The sequence below is a fragment of the Patagioenas fasciata genome, chromosome 1 (genome assembly GCF_037038585.1).
Source record: "Patagioenas fasciata isolate bPatFas1 chromosome 1, bPatFas1.hap1, whole genome shotgun sequence".
In the NCBI taxonomy this organism is placed as follows: Eukaryota; Metazoa; Chordata; class Aves; order Columbiformes; family Columbidae; genus Patagioenas; species Patagioenas fasciata.
The window spans coordinates 69734497-69754336 of record NC_092520.1 but is presented as its reverse complement, the minus strand read 5'-3'; the positions used below and the strand labels follow the sequence as shown (position 1 = coordinate 69754336).

Genomic DNA, 19840 nt, shown 5'->3' with positions numbered 1-19840 from the left:
TCTGTTGGGTGCACCAGTCTGGGGAGCTCTCTAGCAATATCCTTGATCCGGGCTCCAGGTAGACTACAGACTTCCCTAAGATGAGGGTCAACCCTGCATATTGGGCCCTCTGTTCCTTTCAGAACGGAATTTCCTATTACAATCACCCTTCTATCTTTCTTATCAGAGGTAGTCTTCAGTTGTGTAGTCAACCGCCTCTTCCTATGTGATCTTGTAGGCAGGCTTGGCACCACCTCCTCACCTACCTCTTCTTCAAGATCCAGGGCCTCAAACCTATTACGGAGGGGCACCTGGGGAGGCAAATCAGGCAGGGAGGGGGGCTGCCCGTGATGCCGAACTGGAATAAGCTTCCAACCCTCATCTTCTTTTAGGTCATTTACCTCTGCCCGACAGCGACAAGGGTGGGGCTGTCTCAGGACCTCCGCCTCTGTCCGGGAGGGCAGGAGGTCCATCTCCTTTTCGGGGGTACCTCCCTGGGGCCTTTCCGACCGGCACGTAAGGGTGTTACTCCACCAGTCGATCTCCCTTTCGCACTCCCTGATGGATCCAAGGAGACACTTCTACAGATGAAAACTCCAGCAATTACTGTACTGGCTTGACAAGAACAAAACAAGTGTTAGGTAAGAAAGACTTAATCTTGTGAAAATACCCTTCCTTTAATTAAATCTTACCTTCTACCCCAAACCCATCTAATTTACATATGTATTTGTAAGATATATGTGTCAGTTGTATTGTCCAGAATAAATATTACTTTTAACATCACACTTGTTTCTTGACAGTATCAAGCATTAGCTTCACACATTTAATAAACCCCAGTCTGAACTCATTCCCACTTTTTAAGCCTAGATCTGATGTTAACTTGTTTACAAACATTGTAAAGTTAAAGTGTCAAGGTATTACAAGGATAATTATGCTTTTCTTCATTCCAGTAACAAAATCATATGAAAGAAATTACTTGTTTTGTTTTCTTATGCCCCAAGAGAGGAATTCTTATTTACAGCACCTCTAGCTGCACATCTCTTCTTGGAATAGCACAGACAGGGATAAGACTGGTGCCTTTGAAGAAAGCGACGTGAAAAGGGTAAGGAAGCTGCGTGAATCCTGTGACTACTATTGCCTGCTCACATCTAGCATAGATATAAACAGTCTTTGAAAGAGGCTGCTTTAGGTAGTCCCAAAGTGAAGCTGACACACCAGAGAAAATATACTTACTCTCCTCCCTGTTAGGCATTAACACAGATTTTATATTGTGGAGACAGTGCTGAGTGAATGACAAGGTTTTTTTGGCAAGCTGCCACTATTAAGCATTCATGGATAGAGGTCACCTCTTTGGAAATTAGGAGTAATACCACTGAAATGTGATTCCCACCCAAAGACAGACAAGAAAATGGAAGATTTTTAACTTCCAGAAAAAGGGCAAGAGAAACAGTTTTTTTCTTTTCCTCTCCTCATCCTGCATTTGGTATGGTGGAAATAATCACAGAAGATTCTGCATTATCATGTTTGCCTCAAAAAGAGATGTGAAAAGATAGCATTTCAGGTTTTCATAACTTTATAAAAATTATTCTTCATGAATATCCATTTTAGGAGTAAATTTATATATCTTTAGTTGGCATCTTTCTGGTATGTCTGTGGTTTTCTCTAAGTGATGTATGGTGAGTTCTCTCTTATATGTTAATGCTGGTTTAATGTTTTGCAGAACAGTTGCTTTGCTTGTTGTGCACCAAACAAAAATTTGTTCATCAGAGAAAGAACAAAACTCATAGACAGAATTGTTTTCAAAAGCAAAACTAATAACTGCTGTATTTTGCAGGTGTGTGATTTATAGGGTTGTAGTTAAGATGTAAGAAATTTTAAAAGTCCAATCCAGAAAGGTTTTTATTTAGGTCCACAGAGAAGATGGCTTTAGTACAGCTTTGCACTATCTCTGTTACATTAACCTCACCCTCCAAAACTCACAGCTTCCTACGTAATGCAGTCCTCACTAGACTGAGTGAAGAGAGAAATAAATCATGGTATGTACACTTTATTCATTGGGAACGTATCAGATACCACATCTGGAAATTTGGGACAAATTAGGCCAGATATTGAAACATCATAGTTTGTTCCAAATTACCTCGATTGTTGGGGCTAGGGCAGGTGTCAAGGATGTGTTTCTGTAACAAAATGCGCAGCCTGTTTAAGGAGTCAGAAGGACGCTAGTCCTGTTAGCCAACATAACATGGTAGAGATGTTTTCTTGTGTTGATGTTAATTTGATAGACTTGCCCCTTTCCTGTTTTTCCAGCAGTGAAAAACAAACAAACAAACAAAAGCCCCAAACAACTTGTTATTAGAGTAGTAACTGAGGTGGGTAGTGGAAAGTTCAAGCAGTTTGCATTGCCAGCAATGTGAATGCAGTAAAACATGAATGCAGAATTGCTTGTCAGGTTGCTGGGCCATGAGACTTGAACCAAAGCAACAGTAGAGGTCTGGCTTATTTACTGGCCCCTGAAGAACAAAGACCTCCAATTGTTACAGAGAGGTCTGTGTTCTAAGGTGGTTTTAAGGACTGACAGAAAATGGGGAAAATCTCTCTAAAATTAGTTGGGAGAATGTTATATTTCTAAAACATGTTTAAAAATTTGAGATTTATGATGAGAACAGCAGAGCTAAGGTGGCAGAGTACCTCTTACTGCAGAAGTCCAGTTGGCAAGCTGGATATTTGAAGTCGAGTCTAGAAAGGTATTACTTGGGTCCACCAGTAAGACAATGGCAGCTTTGTTAAGACTTGGTTCAACCTCTCTTCTGCTAAGACAAGCCTTCTTCCCTCCTCTTGCCCCTTCATGCATAATTCAGCTTCTGCTGGAGCAAATGATGAAAGTAATAAATCTTCTGTAGGCTGCTGCCCAAGGCTCTGTGAAAGTTAACATCAGCTATGCAGATGGACGTTTTCCTCAGACTTCCACCACAGGAGAGCAGCCTAATGGCTTTGGAATTCCTGCACACAGAGACTGAACCCAGAGTTGCATTCCTGAAATACCAGAATAAGTGTCTGTCCTGGTTTTGTTAAAAACAAGACCAGTTTCTCTTTTAGTGAATTTTCCTTTCAGCTAAGTTCTTCCAAGTAACTGCACTTTTCTGAAGTTGGATACACGTTTTTCCAGACATAGCAATGGTATGCAAGGTCGCTAATAAGAATGCACGTCCCGTAAGTGAGAGGGATGCATTTGCAAGGAGGAGCAAACTGAACAGGTGACTAAAACTAAGTATTCCATCCCATCCATGTCATACATCATATAAAGGGAGGAGATCATGAGGGTCTCACTCTCTTCGACTATGACTGGCATCTGCAGAGGACTCTGCCTGCCGTACCTGTGATCTGAGGCCTAGTGACAGATCAGGCATCCCTGAATCCAGTTCCAGTTTGCTGCAGAGTCCAACCCAGGACTTCCAGGTGCCTGCCCTGCAGCTGCTGGAGCAGTGCTGAGCTGTGTCAGGAAATTCAAGTTTGGCTTTGTATATTTTGTATTATTTTCTCTATTTTATTAGCAGCATTAGTAAAACATTTTAACTTGTTCCAACTTGCAACTCCTCTCTCTCTTTGCCTCTTTGCCCTATTGCCCTTCGCCCTTTCCTTAGTGAGGAGTGGGGGCTGTGGGGGAGGGAAAGGTGAAGGGGTTGACAGAGAGCATCTGCCACGGTTTATTGTCACCCTGCAATCAAACAGTGACAGTGTCATAAACGTAGATTTTGCTGGATTGTACCATGGGATAACTCTATATTCTGAGATTTTATGTGTATCTCTCAGGATCTTCTGCTGGCTTATAATGCAATACAATCCTCTTTATAAATTCATATTTGTTGCTTACTGCCAGAATATTTCTAATTATCTTGCTGAGTTTGTCTTCAACAATAGCCATTTTTCAAGAGAGGTATTTGCTGTTGCATGTCTATTTTATCCTTCAGTGCAACAGAAACTGACCCACGACATTTTTACCTGTCCACCTAGTATTCTGTACATTTTACACTTTTAGCAAATTCTAGTTCTAATTAAAAAACAGAATTGCCTTGGTTAGGCCCACAGTTTTCAACTTGAAAAAGAGTGTAACAGCACACAGTATGTTTTTAGTGACACCCCGTGGCAAAAATGAAGGAACAACATGCTACAAAGTTCCAAGAGTGCCAAAACAGAAACAAATGTTCCTGTATTTTGTTTGCTTTTTATTAACTTCAGAAGTCCCACAAGATGCATTTCACTTTCGCTGACCAGTGTTACAGTGCCCAGGTTCACTTTTGCATTCTGCCAACTGCCTCAAAAGCTGATCTTCCAATATTTGGAACACTACGTCAACACATTTTTATGGACAAATTCTATGTTTTTTACCCTGTGCATTACAGAGTAGTTCACTCCGGTGAAAAGTTATCACCAGTCTAGTTTAGCAACAAGCTATGCCCATTTCAAACTGCTTAAAGTAATTACCAACTTTTTTTTTTTTTTTAGTGTGATAATACAACCTGCCAAGTGCAGGGGCATGGTGACATATTTGTTACTTTTTCCTCATCCTACTACACCCACACATTTCTTTTAAGAGTTGGGTAAGGAACTGTCACACTCTTAATGATCCAGTTCTTCAGTAGGAAACAACCCCAAGCTCACATCTTTAATCTCTGAAACCTTTCACCCTTGATCCACCTTCTTTTCTCCTTCACCTTTCAGGGAATATAGCTGTTCTAGTACTGTTTCTTCAATCAGAAGGTAAAAGCAATTCAGGCCCCATCATAAACAGTTTTCTTTATTGGTGAAGCAAGCATATGAACACCTCATACCCAAAGCCAAATCACTCCTCAGTTTCACTGTTTCATCCAAATAAGGATATTGACTCGGTATTTCTTCCTATGCTACCTAGAACTGGAAGGAAGAAAAATTATCTGTAACTGTTCCTCTTCAAGAGCAATAGTCTATGTGAACTGTCACAACCCACTGTCCTGCCCCTTTTCTCTGCAATTCTTTCACTTCTTTGGACTCCAACATTGAGGAGGAATGGGAAATAAAGGCATGCAATGTATCACTTATGAATGTATGCACACCAGCAAGAGGTATATAGCACATATTTGCCCACATAGATACTACTGTGCATAAAAATTTCAACTAGTAGTGCTAAGTGTTGGCCCACAATGTAAATACAGACAACAGTTATTGAAGAAGAGTTACAGCTAAGGTCTGGACAACTTTAAGAATGGCTTAAATCAATGCAAATCTGAAGACAATCTGCTGTATGCAGTACATCTTTAATTATCTAGCCTGTCCATTTCCAGCTTGTTAATGAATTATGCTATCAACATTTAGTTTCTGTATGTTCACAAATGCTGTGGAGAGTTTCTATGTATTTGACAACCCTCTGTGCATTTGTGTTAACATGTTCAGTCTCCCTTTGAACTCCTGAAAGCTTCCCGCACCCTGAACATCTTGTAGAGAGGAACTGCACAGCTGGGTCCTGCACAAAGAATCATCCATTTTATCCATTGTGCATCTGCCTCTTTGCGATGCTCTGCAGTTACAGTGTTGGGAGAGGTCGCAAAGGTTTTTCTTTAATATCACTTACTATTTTACAATCTCTTACCATAGGAGATGTGGTTTTTGTTTTGTTTTTACCAGGCTGAAGACCTTTAAGTCAGCAGCATGTAGCAGAGCAGCTGACCATTCTCACCCCTTCTCACGCCCCCCAGCCGTACCCCGGCCCGGCTGCGCTGGGAGAAGCGGTACCCGCAGGCGCAGCTCGCTGCGGTGCCACCCGCTGCCCTCAGCTCCACCCGAACAGCTGACGGCCCCTGCACCAAAGCGGGGCGCCGGACACCCTCGCTCCCCTCTCCCTCTTCGCCTTCACCCGGGTGGCAGAGTCACGAACCGCCGGGCCGGATGCCCGCCCCCGGCACCTCTAACCCCGGGAAGCGGAAGACGTTCCGCAGCGCGCTGAGGGGCCGCCGACGGGCCTGCTCACACCGTGAGTAGCGGCTGGCGCCCGTGCACAGGGCCGGCCGTTGAGGGGAGCGGAGCGGACCGGACCGGGGGCAGGAGTTGCGTCGTCTCCGTGCAGCCCCGCGGGGGGTCCCGCTGCCGCCCAGGGGTGGCCTTGGTTCTCGGGAGGAGCCGCGGTGGGTAGCGGGACACCCGCGCCAAGAGCAAAGAGGCGCCCGGGACGGCAGCGGGTGGTAGCGGCTCCGGTAATTCCGCGGGGCTCGCCTCGACTTTCAGTTGGGCGCTGCTGGCTCCAGGGCAAGAAGCCGTATAGATACTACTACTACCTCATTAATGTTTATAAATATATAAAGGGTGGGTGTCACAAGGATGGAGCCAGGCTCTTCTCTGTGACAACCAATGATAGGACTTGGGGTAATGGGTACAAACTGGAACACAGGAGGTTCCACTTAAATTTGAGAAGAAGTTTCACAGTGAGGGTAACAGAGCACTGGAACAGGCTGCCCTGGGAGGTTGTGGAGTCTCCTGCTCTGGAGACATTCAAAGCCTGCCTGGACACATTCCTGTGTAACCTCATCTAGGTGTTCCTGCTCCGGCAGGGGGATTGGACTACATGATCTTTGGAGGTCCCTTCCAATCCCTAACATTCTGTGATTCTATGAAGCCTTGGCCTGGCTGGCTCGGCACTGACCCCACAAGCTCATGAACTTGTTGCACCTGTTTTTTCTGATCAGATCAATGAAAGAAAAAAACCCAAACAGAAAACCCAATATACCCCAACCAAACAAACAAAAAAACCCATAACAAACCTGGACTGCTAAAACTAACTTTAGCAAAATACACGAAGTAAAATTGTATTAGCAAGACTGTGTTGAGTGAGGGGAAAATACACAGTTTGATTGCATTTCTTCCTTTGTTCTTTCAGGCACCAGGCTGCTCTGACAACCCCAGCTTTGATGTTAAACACACGTCGGGGTTGGAACAGCATCACGAGCTTCAAGAGGAGAAATATGCCTTGTAACTCACATCAGCTGGGGAGCGTTGCTGCTTTGGGAACAGTGGGACTGCATCATGACAGCCACTAGCATTTCATTTCTGTCACAACAGCAGGTTGTGCACTTGCCACGTTCAGCTTTACCAGACCAAGTATTCCTTCAATCTGCTGTCCATTTATTAAAAACATGGTACTCCAGTCATCACTAAAGAGCTGCCTTCAGCTATCCTGCATCCTCAAGACTCCAAAAGCTGGTTTCAGAAGCACGATGAGTGGAGGCCTCATTATCCAGTCTATATCTAATGATATTTACCAAAATCTAGCTGTGGAAGACTGGATCCATGACCACATGAATTTAGAGAATGGACAGGTCCTTTTCCTTTGGAGAAATTCCCCTGCTGTGGTAATAGGGAGACATCAGAATCCCTGGCAGGAATGCAACCTCAGGCTAATGAGGCAGAAAAATATAAAACTGGCCAGAAGGAGAAGTGGAGGAGGGACAGTTTACCATGACTTAGGCAATATAAATTTGACTTTCTTTACAGCGAGAAAAAAATATGAACGAATGGAAAACCTGAAACTAGTTGTGAAGGCACTGAAAGCCTTGAGCCCCCAGCTAGACGTACATGTCACTGATAGATATGACATCTTGCTAGACGGGCAATACAAAATCTCAGGTACTGCTGCAAAGCTGGGAAGGACGACTGCTTATCACCACTGTACCTTACTCTGTAATGCAGATAAGTTTGTTTTATCTTCTGTGCTGAGGAGTCCTTATAAAGGGATAAAAAGCAATGCCACTCCTAGTGTGCCTGCCTCAGTGAAAAATCTCTTTGAAGAGGACCCTAGTTTAACTTGTGAGATGCTCCTGGATGCCATTGCTGAAGAATATGCCACACAACACCAAATAGATCATCATATCACCTTAGTAAATCCAGCTGATGAGACTGTGCTTCCTGGAATTAGTAATAAAACTGAAGAACTACAAGCCTGGGAATGGGTGTATGGAAAGACACCCAAGTTCAGCGTTAGCACTTGTTTGAACATGGTCTATAAAGATTCTGTTATTGATGTTAAAGTAGATCTGGATGTAAAGCACGGAAGGATTGAAGTCTGTAACATTGATCTGCCAGAGCAGTGGCTGCCACCAGCACTGTGCAGTGAACTGGTGGACAGCTTTACTGGCAGTAAGTTTTGCCCAAATGAAATCACTACACTAGCGACAATGTTGCTAAGAGTGTGTCCACAAGATGATGAGGTGCACAGCAGGTGGAATCTGCTGTGTGAGAATATGACAAGGTTAATGTGACTTGCATTTTGAAAGTCTAAGTTAAACTTCTGCTGCTTTTTAATTTATCGAAAACAAAACATGAATTTCTACAAGCTGAATTTTTCTCTTATTAGTCATTAGAGCTGTTCAGTCTTGTTTTGCTTAACATTACCTACTAGCAATTAAATTTCACACTGCCCGTACCTGAGGTTCCCAGACTGCAGGATGTAAGCCCCTGCAATAGGCTGCAGCCCTGTATGGCTCCATGCTGCTGTGTAAACCAGGGAAGCTTGTGGAGACATCTAAAACTGGCAGAGAAAGTACAGAAGGGCGACACAGATGGGCCAAGGTAGAGGGACAGCTGCTGCTCTGCTGCTGTGCTGGATCCCCCAGCCAGCATCCCGCTCCTTGCAAATAGTGGCTCAAAGTCCACGTCTCAGCCCCTGAGCTGTGTGGAGAGGGATGTGACCCTGGTTTCTGGTTGAAAGTCCTTTCTTGGGTGCTGCTGGTGACCCCCTCCCTCCCTACAAGCATGGTAGTAGGCTAAGCTCACCACTGTGTAGTGCATCAATGTAGCAGCTGACCCTAGGTTTCTGGTAGCATAGTGTCAGATGTCTGTGCTTAAAAAAAAATAAAAATAAAAGGTAAAATAAAAAATAAATTGAAAGGTACAGCAAAGAAACTGTCCAGACTGAGTGCCTCTCAAGGCGGGGGGACCCTGAGACAAAAGAGGCTTGAGCGTTTAAACCCTCACCATCTATGCACCTGGTCTTCATGCGTACTTCACACTGTTCGCATGCCTTTTGCTCCAATGGTAATTCTGGGTCTGGGACTTCTTTGTTTCTTTTTGGATTCTCTTTCTCTGTCCTTCAGGCAGCTTTTTTAACTGTTCTTATCTGAATTTTTTGCAGCCTCTGCTGACAGTTTCCTCTCTATCTTGTGGTACTGGTCTTCAAGGCCCCCATAACCAAGCAACAAAGTTAAGTTCACAAGATGTGACCTGGAATTCCAGCGAGCCTGGCCACTCATGCTAAGTTTGGCTATTCATGCTAAAATAGGTTATTCAAACACAATAATACAGCTAAAATAATAAAATACAATTAAAATGATAGTTTGATTAAATGCATTCTGCAGCAATTTCCAGCCTGGTTTAGGGCTTTTGTCTATGCATATGCAAAAGCAAGGGAAGGGTTAGGAAGTTCAGTGTGGAAGTTTATGTGATGAGGGCAGGAAAGGCTAAGTGGGACAGAGGCTGCATGTGCCTTCTTTGTACCTGCACTGCCTGGCACAAAGCTCGGAGTCCCTGCTGCCATAGTTACTGCTGTCTAACCTAAAAGTGGGAATACTACATTAGAAAATAACTTGCAAATACAGATTGAGGAGCAAAGGGTTCCTTATGTTACCACCTAGGAAAAAAATTGCTACTGAAAGGCAATAGTGAACTGAAAACGACGGTTTTCATGTGAAATAAAAATTATAGCTCAGTATAAAGTAACATCATGAAAGAAAGGCTCAAGATCTATTTCGCTCTTGTTGCCAAATAAGCAGAATGCAATTTTGATCAGGTTGAAACAGATGCAGTTTATTGCTATAGCTGTAGGAGAGAACCCAGAGCAGCAGTGACAGACTTGGCTGATGTGAACTCTGCCCAAATGAGGTAGTTACAGAGTTTATATACCTTTATGTTATACACTCTTTCTCCACCAAACTGCCCTTGAATAGTAGTGTTAGTTAAATATGAAGTGGGAGGTTCATCTAGCAAAAAAGGCATAAATTCACCCTGTCGAGGTATGAGCACATCAAGGTAAATTCCATTCATGGCACAATAAATAGTAGAACCCACTTTACGTAGGCGTCTTATCCCAGGTGGTTAAATGAGGTGGTAGGACCGTAGGACCTAAAGCATGGTATCCAGAAATGAGGCGGATGGTTTCAAAGAGCTTGTTACCAGATAACATAAGGGTTGTCCTGGAACACCAACAGTGTTTACTACTTCTGAAGATGAGGGAACTGCAGGAAAATCAGAGGCACATAAAGTGGATTGAGAAATACCAGTATCAATTAGGCAGGTATATAATTACGCAAGATAAATAAAGACCAGTCCAGCCCAAAGAAGGTAAAGTAGCAATGATGTTTATGTCCTTTGGGTTGTCATAATCACATTTCTGAGGCTGTGGCATGAAGGAAGAGTTGGGTGGAAAGTTAGGGTGACTGAGTCCTGTTGGACTTAAAAGACTTACAATTGGGTTTCTAAGGTCATTCTGATTTCCAGTGTCCTTGTTGTCCATACCGACAACCCTCAGCTGAAGCTCCAGCAGGAGTTTCAAAAGGTCCCTCACCTTTCAGAGCTGCACTAAGGGGGTTTTGGCAGGGATCAGTCTGCGATCCTCCCAGGTGAAGCAGGGTATATGAATCCAAGTCACAGCACCAAATTCTGTCATGGAATAACTGGAATGCAAGTTTCATCAGGTTCAAACAGCAGCGGTTTATTGCTATGAGAGAGAACACAGAGCAGCAGAAGGACAACCTCTGCTGATACGACCTCTGCCCAAGTGAGGCTGTTACTGAGTTGATATACTGCTGGGTTATACAACTCATTCTTCATGAAACCATCAAATAAGCATCATGATGTGGTAACTAACAGTGGCCACTAAAATTCTTCAAACAAGGAGGCTCTAAGCAGATTAGGAAGCCCTAAGCAGTCTCTCCTTTTATGAATACTTGCCTCCTTTGCTAATTAAATTGTGCTGACCAGAGGAGACCCTTACCTGCAAATATTTAACAAGTGAGGCCTGCAAATGGCTGTGAGGTGTTACTATGTCCCTTCCACACTGTCCCCTTTACAAGATGGCTGGTCGATCGGCATTCAGGAGGAGGAATTTGCATCGCTGAAGTGACCTGCCTTTAGCTAGGGAGAGCAGTCAGTGGGGGTGAATCCAGCCCTTGGCTGGGACTGGCAGCCATACTGCAGGGCTGAATGACAGACTTCGGTAGGTAAGGCGGCTTGAGGTCATCTCCACTGATTGTGCCAGAAGGGACAGTCCCGGCTGCACAACCCAGGTGATGACCTGACATACTAAGTGTGAGTGGCACCACAGAATATGGCCTGGAGTCAGTAAATTGCAGAACTGCACTCTCAGATTTCTCCGATAATTTTTTTCCCTACTCATCAACGCTCATTCCTCTTCACACCTGGTGTTCCTACTGTCAGTGAAAGGAACTATTCAGAAATAAAGGGCTTATAGGTAAAAATTGCAGTGCAGCACCAACTGGGACATCACTAAAGGCTTAGCTGGACATACGTACAGATACCACATATTAATGAGATCTGCAAAAGGAAGCCATGGTCTTACCTACTGATTTATAGTCTCATTATAAAACAGAAAACATTCTGGCAATGAAAAGGTTGGAGAGAGAAGACCATGCTTGCCTTGTGTGGTATTTGTAGAGGACCACATTATAGGAGCTTACTACTAGAACAGACAGGCATATTGTATTACAAGGTGGAGAAAACAAAGATTTTTATTTCCAATTGAGTATAAGGATTTATAGTTGATCTATAATATTTAAGGTGGCTTTTTATTTTGCCCCTGTGTGTTTGAAATGGCTGGACTAGGTTAAAACATACAAAGCTTGACATTTGGGAAGCTTACTGTATTTACAGTGAACCTTCTCCCAAACATGGCTGATCTATAAGGCATTACCCAGCTTCCTTGAATTGCCCTATGTAGTGCAGAGAAGAATTCAAACAGAGGACTAAAACTACAAATAATAAAAAATAATCTTTATTCCCATTAAAAATAGGCATATATTATATACAACTGAAGAAATCTGATGACAGTCACCAAAAACCTAGTATCACACCAGCAAGCCAGGGAGCTTCTATGGAATGTTTGAGGGGACTGACTGGTCACGTACAGCTTCTGTGGCACATATATTATTCTTTTTGCTGATGTAACACTGAAAAGCTGACACATTATTATGCAAAAGGATAAAGAAGGCAAACCACTGGCAAACTGTGACCCAAAGAACAAGGCAAAGACCAGCTCTGTTTCTTCTTGATAGCTATGGAGTAGATTTGTTGCATTAGAAGCAAGAATAAAAGGAAAGCAGCATTAGATGATAGAACGTGAAAGAACAATAAAGTAAATAATAAAAAAAATTATCATGAAATAGACCAGCCATCCAGAAAAAGAAACATAGGACAGAAAAAAAGTTCAAGCACTGAACATGCTACTAGAATATGGAGGCTTATTGTATTACAAAATACAGAAAAACGTAAGGCACTTATCAGTCCTGAGGCTGAAAAGACTTTGGATGAGACCTGTAAAAGAGGCTACTGCCTGTTCTTCATGTCAGAATACAGGACTTTGCTGGATTCGTGCTGACAGTGATCGAGAACTCATGTGTTAGGAGAAAAAGCAGCAGCACCTCAGGTGCTACCTTCTGCTTTCCAGAGGATCAAGTAAAGACAAGAAAAGACTTTGTCTTTCTTCCAATTAGCACATTCCTTAGAATCATTATTAATAAGAAAGTTTCAGGGTATCCAACTTGTGGCAGATTTTAAAAATAAATTCTTATTATTTAGGGGACTATCTTAGTAGCAGGGAAACAGGTTACTGCAGTTCACACTGGCATGACTTGCTGGAAAGACAATAAACTTGGAAGTCACGGAAAAGATTGGCAGAGGATAATACAACCTTTCCACACCTAATGCTAAGGATGAAAAACAGGCATATGACCATATACCACAGGATAAAAGAACATACACAAATGACAGAGAAAAAATACAGCTGTTTGCATCCTTTCCAACCCAACATCCATCATGCAGAGACAAATAAGATGACCCTAAAATGTCTCTATACTGAACACTACGATGTTTATATGCAAGGAGTTTGGAAAATTGAATGTTATATTTGAGGTTGCTAGTAAAGTCTGCAAAATCAGGTATTACGGGTTTGACCAAAACACGCCATAACAGTAGTCATGACTAGAATACAGGAATTAAAGGAAATAAATAAGGCTGCTTATGAAAGAGGACATGTGGCAGCCCAGCTTCAAATGTTTGTGAGGCAGTCAAATAAAGATTAAAAAAACCAAAATTTGCCTCAAGACAAAAACTAACAGTAAAAATAGCAATGACAAAAACCAAGCCTTTGAGAGACAGTATTGAGGGTCTGTTATGAAACCAAGATAAAATTTAGACATGGATTGTATTAATTAAGATTATGGGAGAACTACAGTGGAGGAACTGTACAGTTGTGCTTTCTCACACTGAAAAAATCTCAAATGTTCTTAAACCTATAGATTATAAAAGCTGCGCTAGACTAAGCACTTAGAAGAATTGCTTCTAAGGGTGGACAGCTGGACTCAAGCAGCATGTTCCAGCTTTACATTTTTATGCTTATAAAAACACTCATTAAAAGCAGTCATATCTGATCACATTTTCTTTGTATGTTTGGTATGAAAGACATCCACTGTTGTTTCATGACAAGGTCGCAAGTCAAAGTCACAGTATCCAATGCTGAAATGACCCTGCAGAAATTAACAGAATTGACATGGTGAAAATACTATCAGCTCTTTTACAGAATAAGTTAAGAGTTCAAAGCATTCTTACCAGTGGTTTCTTAAAATAATCAAGACCCCTTCCAATCTTAATCATCCATCCATTGTTGAATCTGTTGTAAAAATTCACAAATTTGAATACTATGAGTATGCTGAATAAAAAAAGTTATATCCACATGATGCACGAGCTCCTTGTTTCAATCACAATTATTTCCTAGTGTAGCTGATACCTGTATGAACACTGTTCTGTATAAAGAGACATCTATTATGTTCACAGTTAGAACACATGAAACTATGGAGAGCTGATTTTACCCAGTGAGAGCCACTGCCTTTCACTTTTGTTAATCACAGCTGTAATTAGAAGTTGTTCCAAAAGTAGTTTGACTTCTAGTTTTCAACTTGTCTAGTTGTTTGACTTAAGTAGTTTGACTTCAAGTAACTGGCATTCACTGATTTTTTATATCACCCACCTAATTTCTCGATCATGTATTGAAGAAGAAAATGCGATATTCAGTGTTATTCCATAATTTCTCAATGATTGTTGTATTTCTTCCAAGCCACTTATCTGCTGACTCCTCCCACTACCCTGTTAAAAGTAAATATAATGTGGTGTTTTTCTTTTTTTAATCATGTATTCTACTTCCGGCCACCTCTTCCTAAACTCACCAACAAAACCTTTTCAGTAATAACTTAAACCAAAAGGAAGTAACTTGGATGAAAGCAGATTTGCAGTTTCAGAGACAGGATAAAAAGCAGACATTACAGATACATTTGCTAAGGAATGCTGAGGAGGTACTCACTCTCAGCTCTCTGAAACTAGATACCTAATACTATCTGAGCCAAAATAAATGCAGTGATAGTTTGAGAGGTTTTAACTTATCAAAGCCTCTAAAATGACAACTATATACAGTTCCTGAAGAGAAAAAAACATGTCTCAATAGATGCTTTGGCTCTGATGACATTTTCCATAACAAAACTTTCACAAAAATATCTTTTCCATTTAAGATTCTGTTTACCAAGAATTTGTTAGAGTTAGGAGAAAACTCTTAACTTATAAATTGGTTATGTTTGACTCCCACTTATTATTTTTCTTTTAATCTGTGTCTTCTGATGAAGGCTCAGTCTAACACGTACTGGTAAGTAACAACAAATCTATATTTAAAGACATTGTATATACATATTTGCATGTGGTAACACCTGATTATGGGGAAATAGAAACCAAAGTCTAGACACTTACTTTTTCATAGGAAGTGAGGAGGTGGATTGTTTGCACCTTGCACGGCCCCTTAACTAGCATCTCACAGAATCGTAGAAAGTTATACAACTGCAAAAGTGTTATTTAATTTAGTAACTTGGAACTTTTTTAGTAGTTACATCTGTATTAGTTACACCGAATATCTACTTGCCTGATGAACATTCCTAATGTACGGGTCCTCCACCCAAACTTCAGAAAGAATCTCAGTGAGGTACTCTTGGAAAACCTTTTCGTAGCTGAAACCTGTTGCATTGTCCTCTATCCTGATTTGCTTATGGTATTTGCCATCTGAAAAGAAGTCTGTCTTTCAGTAAACATTGTGACATAACTCCTGCCTTAACCACAACATTCACATAACAACAGGTATTTAAATGCAAACAGGTACACCCCAGCTCCATACCTTGTTTCTCTTTTTCAATGTGTTTCTTAATGTCTTCAGCTCTGGTCATGTACTCGGATATTCTCCCTCGGTAACGGTGCTTTTTGGCCTCATCCTTCGTGGCTGTGGATCAAAGGCGCCCAGGCCAGCTCTCTTCAAGGCAGGGAGCACACACCGCCAGCGCCCCCGCCAGCCGACGGGGGACCGGGGCCGTCAAATGCGGCTCGTGTCTCCTCAACGGCTGTAGCAAACGGCTGCCCAACCGCCCCTCACCCACCCACCCACCCACCCACCCGCCGCCGCCGCCCCGCCCGGTACCTTTCACCACCTGCAGCAGGAGGTCGATGCCCTCCTGGTAACACACCAGCGACTCTTGGAAGCGAGAGGCCAGGTCCAGCTCCACCGCCCGCTTCACTGTCTCCGCCCCGGCCCGCTCCAGCGCGGCGGTGCCATCGCCCCCCGCCCGCGACATGGGCGCCACGGCGCGGACGGGGACCGGGCCCACGACCCTGACCGGCACCAGGCGGCCACGCCCTCGGCAGTGCCGGGGTCCACAGTGCGCATGCGTGCCGCTTCCCCCGCCTCCCGGGGAACAGACACGGACGCGGAGGGAAAAGGACGGGGTTGTGTCTCACCGTTGTCCTTCCGCCAGCGCGGGACTGAAGCGCCGCGGCGTCGGTGTCCGGCCGGAACGTTGCGCACCGAGATGGCGGCAGCTGCGGGCCGGACGGGCCTGGGGCACGCAGCCGCTTGGAAGGTGCTGGCCCGGGCTGGGGGTTTGTTTGGGAGCAACCTATCGCTGGCGCCGCGCCTCTGGCCGTGCGCGACCACTCTGCGGCGACGGCGGCGGGGCCTCCCCGTGCAGCGTCGGGGGGCGGCCGTGTGGAGGGGGACACGGGTGGCGCGAGGAGCCGAGCGTCGCGGTGCTGGGAGCTTCACCCCCCACCCCGGGGCGTCCCCGTCGCGAGGCCCGGTCGGTGTCTCCCCTGAGGGGAGAGTGCGGCCGGTGGAGAGGCCGAAGGAGCTTGTGGGCGCCCGGTGTCAGCACAGGCTGTTCTTCAGCTACCCAGAGATGTGATTAACACGAGATATGTGCCCTGCCGGCCTGAATTTGGCTGCATAATCTGTTTGCACGTATGAAGAGCCATGAGGGAAGTGCAGACGAGTTGTGTCCTACTCTCTTTGCAGATGCTGGGGAAGAGGATGGAGGGGATGGCGCCCACAGCATGGGTTCGTTGTCTCTTTACCAGGTCAAGGATTCCAGACTCGGTATGTGTTTCAGTAGCCAAGAAACTGAAAAATAGGGATTAGACTGCTTAATTCTGTGCTTTCTGTGGTGTGACAGACTTCTAGAGGCTCTGAGATGCACAGGTACACAGTGCGCTGAGTGGAGTGCAGAGCCCAAAGGGTTGTAGTGAATGGCGCTACATCTGGCTGGTGACTGGTCACCAGTGGTGTTCCTCAGGGCTCAGTTCTAGGGGGACAGTTCCGGTTTGTGTTTTTATCAATTATCTGAATATAGGAGTTGAATGCACCATTAGCAAGTTTGCTGATGATACCAAACTGGGAAATGCTGTCAAGTCTCTCGAGGAACCAGAGGCTTTGCAGAGGGATCTACATAGGTTGGAGCTTTGGGCTATGATTAATGGCATGAGATTTAACAAGAACAAATGCCAGATTCTGCTGCTGTGCACCAAGTACAAATTGGGAGAGGAGTGGCTGGAGAGCAGCCCTGGAGAAAGGAATCTGGGGGTGCTGGTTGACAGCAGCTGAGTGGGAGTCAGCAGTGTGCCCTGGCAGCCAGGAGAGCAAACCACATCCTGGGGGGCATCAAACGGCATAACCAGCAGGTCAAAAGAGGTGGTTGTCCTGCTGTATTCAGTGTTGGTATAGCCTCACCTCAAGCACTGTGCGCAGTTCCGGGCCCCACCGTTAAAGAAGGGTGTCAAGGTCCTTGAATGCCTCCAGAGAAAGGCTGTGGGGCTGGTGGGCGTGTCCTGTGAGTAGTGGCTGAGGACTTTGGGCTTGTCTAGTTTGGAGAGAAGAAGGCTGAGGGGCAACCTCATGCCTCTGCTGCTTCCTGGGTAAGGGAAGGGGAGAGGGAGGTGCTGAGCTCTGCTTCCTGGGATCCAATGATGAGACACATGGGAATGGCTCAAAGCTGTGCCAGGAAAGGTTTAGACTGGACGTGAGGAAGCATGTATTTACTAAGAGGGTGGACAAACACTGGAACAGCCTTCCTAGAGAGGTGGTCAATGCCCAAGCCTGTCAGTGTTTAAGAGTTGTTTGGACAATGCCCTTAACAGCAGGCTTTAACTTTTAGTCAGCCCTGAAATGGTCACGCAGTTGGACTAGATGATTGTTGTGGGTCCCTTCCAACTGAAGTATTCAATAAATAACTAAACCAAACTGATGGGAAGTCTGACTTACATTTTAAATTTTTACATTTACATTTTTAGGTTATCTTTTTGCAAGATACTGTCTGGTGTCAGTTGACTCTTTTCCTTTAAATTATTCTTAAAGCCTATGAAAAAAGTTACCATTCAGAGGCTAAGCAGAGACTCTTCAATGAGATGCATGTGAATTAAGTGCTGTGCTTGTATAGAGTGTCGTGCCTCTATTTCTGTACAGTTATACTGCCAAATACAGTATGTTTTAGAGAGTTATTTTGTTAACTATAATAATAATTCAGATATTTAGGGGAAAAACATTGTTTTTGTGAACTTCTTATTCTAGGTATTTCAGCCACGGCCTGGAGATCATGAAAAGTATGGAGGTGACCCTGAGCAGCCCCACAAAATCCACGTTATTACTAGAATTAAAAGTGTAATTGGTCGCCCATATTGGGAAAAGAAGATAATACATGATCTTGGACTGGATAAAGTATGATTGCTGTTCTTTATACTTATTGTGTACATCAGAAATGTAGAAATATAGGGTAGAATTAAGGTGAGGTTTTTTAAGGACCTCAATTTTGCAGTCACCAGACTTGGATTGTTTTACAGCCGCTATAAATTTAGTTGAGAAAATGATGATGTGTTTAAGAACTGAGAGGAATGTTAATGACAAGTGCCCTTTTAGTGGGAATTCAGAATATCATTGTGTGGTGTTGCTGTGGATGCCTGAGGAGAGCTTTACCTTGAGAATTCTGCTAAAATAATAAAAATAGATTTGTAAATACTTTGAATTTTTTTTTTTTTTCTGTGGGTCTTATTATTCAGATGTTGCAAATATGTAGATAAGACTAGTTTGTTAGTGAAAAGGCTTCCAAATCCAAGACTTAAAAACACCTTTGACACAAAGTTTTAATCAAAATTCTTTAGGCCAACAACACACTGTGTAAAGATTCATCTAGTCAGTCTTATATTGCAGAGAAAAAAAAAATGTGTGGTTGATCAATTTAAGATCTGAAGCAAGCAATCTTTTCCCTAAACTTTATAGTATTTTTTAACAGTTGGAAGAAATTTGAATATATCGATAACATAATGGGAATGAAGCTGAATTTGTCGTTTTACCAGAATAGAGTTTGATCAAGTTTTGATTTCATATTTTCATATGTGTTCTTGATGCATGAGATTTCTCTAAATCTTACATTTGTAAATGTGGTTTATATTTTTACTGACAGCGTGAAAAGTTTAGTAAATAGAGATTTGGGGGTTGGCAATGCATTTATAAAACCTGTTCTATACTTTCTACAGGCACATCAGCCAAGACTGCACAAAAATATCCCTTCTGTGAATTCCAAACTGAAGGTTGTTAAACATCTGATAAGGTTTGTTAACTATTTGTTTAATTTGGAACACAATGTAACTCTCTTCTAGTCATAGGACTTCACTAAGCAAACTCTTTTGTCTGTAGAATACAACCACTGAAACTACCTTACGGGTTGCCAACAGAAGAGGAAATGTCGGACACCTTTCTTACGAGCAAGGGAGAGCTTGTCATTAAACGGCATCTGAAACCTGTGGAGCAGAAAGAAATTAAGCCATAAGATGTGCTTGTTGGATTTATATTTTATAAAATAAATAATTTAACTCTTGAGTTAAGAGTTTGTTTATTAAATGTAAGCTTAATTATTACCCTGTCTGGTATGAGTGATGGAGGTGACACCGCTTAAAGAAGGATTACATGTGTCCAAATATAAAATTCAAGATTGGTAATGTTTGCCTGAAATATTAAATGAATGATAGGCTTTCTTTCCTTGTGTTTTAACTTTGTGGCTAGATTATTGCAGTTTATGGCTAGTTATGAGAGAACATAAAGTCAGATAAGCAGAGAAATAAGTAGAATAGATTTAGCTATTAATGGTGAGGGCATTTCCAGCTAATAGTAAAGGTTTGCAATGACAGTGCATGGCTTCATCTTTATTGTGTGAAGGAGGGAACTGGAATTGAAAAGCCCTCTGGTTGCCAATTACAC

General features: G+C 43.1%; 3 protein-coding genes and 1 long non-coding RNA gene across 5 annotated transcripts; 3 read left to right on the top strand and 1 right to left on the bottom strand.

The window, feature by feature from the left end:
• Positions 1–35: 35 nt before the first annotated feature.
• Positions 36–3488, top strand: LOC136101925 (uncharacterized). Its single transcript, XR_010651403.2, has 3 exons — positions 36–620; positions 981–1081; positions 2880–3488. It is a non-coding gene; the product is annotated as an uncharacterized lncRNA (long non-coding RNA).
• Positions 3489–5748: 2260 nt separating this feature from the next.
• On the top strand, positions 5749–11857 carry LIPT1 (lipoyltransferase 1). Its single transcript, XM_071808352.1, has 2 exons — positions 5749–5983; positions 6884–11857. Exon 2 carries the CDS (start codon positions 7140–7142, stop codon positions 8259–8261), a length of 1122 nt encoding a protein of 373 aa, XP_071664453.1. The 5' UTR covers positions 5749–5983; positions 6884–7139; the 3' UTR covers positions 8262–11857.
• A 128-nt stretch (positions 11858–11985) lies between these two features.
• On the bottom strand, positions 11986–15973 carry MITD1 (microtubule interacting and trafficking domain containing 1). 2 transcript variants are annotated; one of them, XM_065829447.2, is made up of 7 exons: positions 15740–15973; positions 15443–15544; positions 15194–15330; positions 15025–15111; positions 14258–14373; positions 13840–13900; positions 11986–13757 (listed from the first exon to the last, which is right to left on the bottom strand). In XM_065829447.2, the coding sequence occupies exons 1-7, from the start codon at positions 15891–15893 to the stop codon at positions 13662–13664; spliced, it is 753 nt and encodes a 250-aa protein (XP_065685519.1). In that variant the 5' UTR covers positions 15894–15973; the 3' UTR covers positions 11986–13661. The 2 variants fall into 2 exon arrangements, with proteins under 2 accessions (XP_065685519.1, XP_071664454.1); XM_071808353.1 differs by lacking the exon at positions 15025–15111 and having other exon boundaries at positions 15740–15893.
• MRPL30 (mitochondrial ribosomal protein L30) lies at positions 15969–19462 on the top strand. The gene is made up of 5 exons (XM_065829448.1): positions 15969–16178; positions 16610–16690; positions 18158–18304; positions 19120–19193; positions 19280–19462. The coding sequence occupies exons 1-5, from the start codon at positions 15984–15986 to the stop codon at positions 19410–19412; spliced, it is 630 nt and encodes a 209-aa protein (XP_065685520.1). The 5' UTR covers positions 15969–15983; the 3' UTR covers positions 19413–19462.
• The last annotated feature ends 378 nt before the right edge of the window (positions 19463–19840 follow it).

Excerpts from the sequence above, each read along its gene's own strand:
- LIPT1 (XM_071808352.1), top strand. The coding sequence starts at position 7,140 with ATGGTACTCCAGTCATCACTAAAGAGCTGCCTTCAGCTATCCTGCATC.
- MITD1 (XM_065829447.2), bottom strand. The coding sequence starts at position 15,893 with ATGTCGCGGGCGGGGGGCGATGGCACCGCCGCGCTGGAGCGGGCCGGG. Across the intron at positions 15,331-15,442 it reads CATTGAAAAAGAGAAACAAG|ATGGCAAATACCATAAGCAA; the intron begins GTATGGAGCTGG and ends ACTTCTTTTCAG. Across the intron at positions 13,901-14,257 it reads ATACATGATCGAGAAATTAG|ATTCAACAATGGATGGATGA; the intron begins GTGGGTGATATA and ends TTTTTACAACAG.
- MRPL30 (XM_065829448.1), top strand. The coding sequence starts at position 15,984 with ATGCGTGCCGCTTCCCCCGCCTCCCGGGGAACAGACACGGACGCGGAG. Across the intron at positions 16,179-16,609 it reads GGCACGCAGCCGCTTGGAAG|ATGCTGGGGAAGAGGATGGA; the intron begins GTGCTGGCCCGG and ends CTCTCTTTGCAG. Across the intron at positions 19,194-19,279 it reads GTTGTTAAACATCTGATAAG|AATACAACCACTGAAACTAC; the intron begins GTTTGTTAACTA and ends TTTTGTCTGTAG.